The sequence below is a fragment of the Loa loa genome, assembly GCF_000183805.2.
Source record: "Loa loa unplaced genomic scaffold supercont3.224, whole genome shotgun sequence".
Taxonomy (NCBI): Eukaryota; Metazoa; Nematoda; class Chromadorea; order Rhabditida; family Onchocercidae; genus Loa; species Loa loa.
In genome coordinates this window covers 69,453-74,620 of record NW_018108404.1, presented here as the reverse complement: position 1 = coordinate 74,620, position 5,168 = coordinate 69,453, and the positions used below count along the sequence as shown (strand labels likewise).

The window sequence follows — 5,168 nt, the reverse complement described above, 5'->3', positions numbered from 1 at the left end:
TTTTTTTTACAAACCTTTACAGGCCATCGAACATCAAATGGTATAGTTACGTTATAATTACTTAATAATTGTGTACCAGCGATAACACGTGAATTGTGATGTAGCAATGAGCAATCACGATGATACTTTCGATGTTCAAATCCAACACCAACACAAATGTGAACATACATTTGACAATGACATTCTTGTTCGGGATGATCTAAAAAGAAAAAAAAAAAACATTTTTTTTTAAATTATTATTTAAGATTTAAAAATTATTTATCAATTAATCCTATATTATTAATTAATTATTATTTAAAATTAAAAAGTTAATTATTAAAATGAAATAAATTTATTGCATAAATGTAATGTTTTTAATACATATATTTATCGATTTGATCGAGTTAAAATACTTTTGTATTCTTAACATATATATATGTATATATATATTCTAAACTTTTAAAATTGTTTAAATTAATAATTCGAAAACAAATTTAAACATTTAATTATATTTAAATTATTGATTTTTAAATTATCCGATCACTTCTTTCAAATATTAATTAATATTTAAATTGTTATTTGCAAAAGCTATTACTTGCTGAACAACAAATCCCGTATCCTTGGGTTTTATCAAATTGAAATTCTTTTAATATAAATGTCACAAAACCGGAAGCATCAGCAAGTTTAATCTGAAATAGTATGTTTTATTATCCTGCTATTGTTAAATTGAGACATTTGCATATTTCATTAATTAATTAATGCAAAATTGAGTTTTAGTAAGATGGTAATATATTAAGATTAACATAAATCATGATAAGGGAAATGATAAGCATCATATCTAGGCATAAGTATTGTACCACAGGAATAATATGAATTATATACCACTTCCCTCTTAGCTAATTTCGAATAAGATTAAATTTATTGCTAACTCAATACTTAAATTTAAATTAAATTTATTGCTAAGTTAATGTACAAATTTAAATTAAATGTAATCAATTATTTGCATGGATAATTCGACTACTTTCTAAGTTACTTTTTTTTTTTTAACTTACTTTTAAATTACTTTTTTTTTTAAAACTTACATTGATTCATTTGCATGCATAAAATTATGCATTTATTCATTTCAAATTTGGTAATTTTTCAACTAAAATTAAAATATTTCAAATGTTGAAGGAAAATTTTTTACTTTTGTACAAAATCATAAATTTAACCTTTGACCTTATGAAATATAAATGAAATGATAAGTAGTGTAAAGGGAAGAAAATGTTGTTTTGGTATAATAATAATGCAACTAGGATTAAGTAAAGTATCGGTACTTAAAGGTGTAAAAACATATGTTAAGAAGGATAGTAATGGCACGCGTCACGCGTCATCAAGTATTCATTCATTTTTAATATCCGTTTCCTACAGATAAATGTCATCGGCCATTCGATGGGATGACATCATCTGTTAGTATTACACAATGAGTAAATGAAAAGCTATTTATCTTTGCTTCAAGTATATAATGATGATTCGGCATTAAATAAAGGGATAATTGAAATTATTTCAAAAATAAAATTTTAATTTTAAAATAGATATTTAAAATAGAACTGTAGAATTTCGCTCTCTCTCTTTCTGTCTCATTCTCTTCCTCTCTCTCTTCCTCGCTCTCTCTCTCTCTTTGTCTTAAAATAGAATGATAAAAAAGTTTGAACAAACAATAAATTGGGAAGAAGAAGAGAGAGAGAGAGAGAAGAAGAAAAGAAAAAGGGAAAAGGAAACGATCTTGGTTAATATAAAATATCTCTTCTTTATTTTTTTAAATTTAAAATATCTCTTAAAATAAATAACTTTGGAATAAAATTGGACAAGTTAATTTACATAAGATGTTATTTTATAAATATCTATAATAATATGAAATTAGAAAATAAAATGATTCAAATACAAAAAAAATCTATTAAAAAATTTGATAAATTAATTGATATGATAAAATGATAACAAAATTAAGCAATCATTGATTGAAATATTCATAGTTTACAGAAAAAATTTCAAATTATTTGTTACCTAAACTTAATCGAAAATTGAATTTTTTCTTTTTTTTTCTTTTTTTCAAAAAGCCAAATAAAAACATTAAATAAACTAAAAAAAAAATTATAATAAAATCAAATATATAAATTAATTTTAAGTTGGAAAAAAAAAACTTTTTTTTTTCTTTTGCCATTAATTATCGGTAAAAAAAAGAAAGATTTTAGGAAGGTTGGATTAAGTGGGTAATCATAAAAAGTATGTACCGCTAAGATTAATAGATCAAAGAATAAAAACAAAAAAAAAAATGATACAATAAACGAGAAGTATTTGAATAGATAAGCATAGCGATAACAATAGTAAATTGTTATATAAACATGAATTTTACAACTTTCCATGATTAATCATTGGTTACGGTAATTATTTCAGGAATGATAATACCAATCAAAAAAAGAATCATTTTTTGAAAAATTATTTTTTTCTTTTTAAAATTTAATTGGAAAAGGAAAAATAAATTTTTAAAAATTACAATTATAAAATTGAAATATTTTATTACATATTGAAATTTATAATTGGTTGTGAAAAAAATTTTGAATTTTTTTTTAAATTAATTAATTATTTTGGATAATTTTTTTAATTTAACACTGAAAAATAATGTTGAAAAAATAAAATACAATTGAATGACGAAATTATAAAATCTTATTCTATTGCTAATTAGTTCTTATTATGAATGAATGCTATCGTAAAAACGAAGAGCAGAAGTTAATTTTTTTTTTTTTTTTTAAAAAGACAGTCCTATTTGAAACAAATTTATATATCATGCAGAAAATACTTGAAAATTGACATTTGTTGGATAAAATGGATTGATTGAATGATAAGATACGGTAAAAAGCTTTTGTTGTTGACCATTCTTTCTTCAATAAACCTTTTCTTGTGCTATTTATTTTTTTTTGATCGAATGAAAGTACCATTGAAGTATCATTGAGGTATTTTGAGTTGAAATAGAAAGGTGCACTTTTTTGATTACAAAATAATTTTCTGAATTATATTTGGGTGATCTGTTTCTTTTTCTTTTTTGGGAAAATTCGAAAATTCTAAACTATAATTTATCATATTGATAGAAAAATTGTAAGTGAAAAATTCGGAAAAAATTTTGAATTTAAAATTTCAAAATTGTAAAAAAATTTTGAATTTAAAATTTGAGAATGCTAATTTTACCGGAAAAATTTCAAATGAAATAACAAATGATGATGAATGTTAAGAAATAAGAAACGAATTTCAATAATGTTATAATTTGAAATTTGAGAAAACAAAAATATAAACTAAAGTAATTTTAACAAAAACAAAAAAAAGGAAAAAAACAGGAGTAAAAAAAAAAAGGAAAGAAAGGGGTGTGAAGTGAAATCTTACTAAAATCTAATAATTCATAATTGATTACTGATTTACTTAACTTATCTATTATTATCAGATAAAGTTTTAATTACCAGCAAAATTTGATTGCAAATAGTTATGAAATTGTAAAATAAATAGCAGATAATGTAAAAAGATATAGGAGGGGAGGGGGAGGGGAAAAAAAAACTTACTATATAATTCTTTTTAAGCAAAACTTTTACTTTTATAAAATTTCAATCTTTATTGAAAGAAAAAATTTTTAAATTGTTAATGGATAATATTTGAATTTGCTTAAAATGTTCATTATAATCATCAAGATTGTCCTATTATTTCGAATATAATAACAAATTGAAAAGTTCCTAAACCTGTCATCAAACAAAGTCTACAGACTTTTAATCTTGTCATTATTATTATTTTTTCAGTCATATATTTTCGCTTATCTAATACTTTAAATCAGGTAGATTAAACAGAAACAGAATTATTAATTAATCAATTAACCTATTACAGACTTAGTTCGAATTAACAAATCAAAATTTAAGTATTAAATAAAATCAGATAATACAGTTACATTTTTCGATATTAATTATAATTTATGCTTCAGTTTTTTTTTTGTCTGATATTTAAAACTAATTTTATTTCCGAAATTTAAAAGGAAAAGTAAATAAAACTAATTTTGTTTTCCTTGAATTTCAAATTACAGTTGTTTCTTTTCCCAAATTTTTATCACCCTTGAAGCTATTTCAAATTCAAATTTTCGTCAAATGTACGAACAAAGTTAATCTTAACTAAAAAAACTAAATAATCAGATAATATGATACATCTTTAATCATTATTTTTTCAAAATATTCTAAGCTTATTAACTTGTCCAAAAATCTATACAATTATAAAAAAATAAACAAACTTTTGAAATGTTATAATTACGATAGAAAATGATCTGATACCGTAACCATCCAAACAATTATTGAATAATGATAAATTGTAATAAATGATTAAATGATAAAAGAATGGAAGAGGAAAAATTATACCGTTAAAAATACGAAAGTAATCGAATGAAGAATCCGATAATTATTCGTTAATAACATTTGCAAGCGTTAATTTGATAACAAATAGTCCTGAAATTTTGGAAAAAAAATTAAAATTTAAACAATTTTAGAGGAATGGAAAGGAATAAGCTAAAAATTGTTGGATATTTGGTTGAGGAAGAGGGGGAAAAAAAAGTACCACCTCTTCGTTTTAGATGGTGCTAAACCATGATGATGATAGTGGACCGATACGTCGACGATCATCAACATTTAGCATCGATGACTCCGCCCCGCAGCTGGTGATGTTTTGAAGTGGTACTGTCATCGTTAAGATTTGGAATGATGAAGAGGTGCCACTTATTGTTCCAAAAATTCCTGGATACACTATGATATCAATGTCAAGTGTTGGAACCAGATAGGAGGTTAATTTATTTGATCAATGATTGATTTCATCTTGAAGCATTCTTTTCGTTATAAATACTTTGATGTAAATATATCATCACATAAATAACCTCAATTAATGGCAATCATAATAATGGTAATGGTAAGATTAATAATAATGATAAATAATAGCAATAATAATAATGATGATGATGATAATAATAATAATGATAATAATAATAATAATAATAATAATAATAATAATAATAATAATAATAATAATAATAATAATAATAATAATAATAATAATAATAATAATAATAATAATAATAATAATAATAATAATAATAATAATAATAATAATAATAATAATATATAATATAATATAAT

General features: G+C 22.2%; 1 protein-coding gene across 1 annotated transcript; it reads right to left on the bottom strand.

Moving 5' to 3' along the window:
• Positions 1-14: 14 nt before the first annotated feature.
• On the bottom strand, positions 15-199 carry LOAG_12421 (hypothetical protein; the record flags this gene model as incomplete). Its single annotated transcript, XM_003147933.1, has 1 exon — positions 15-199. A coding segment is annotated over one exon (185 nt), but the record flags the coding sequence as incomplete, so codon positions are not given.
• Between the last annotated feature and the right edge of the window lie 4,969 nt (positions 200-5,168).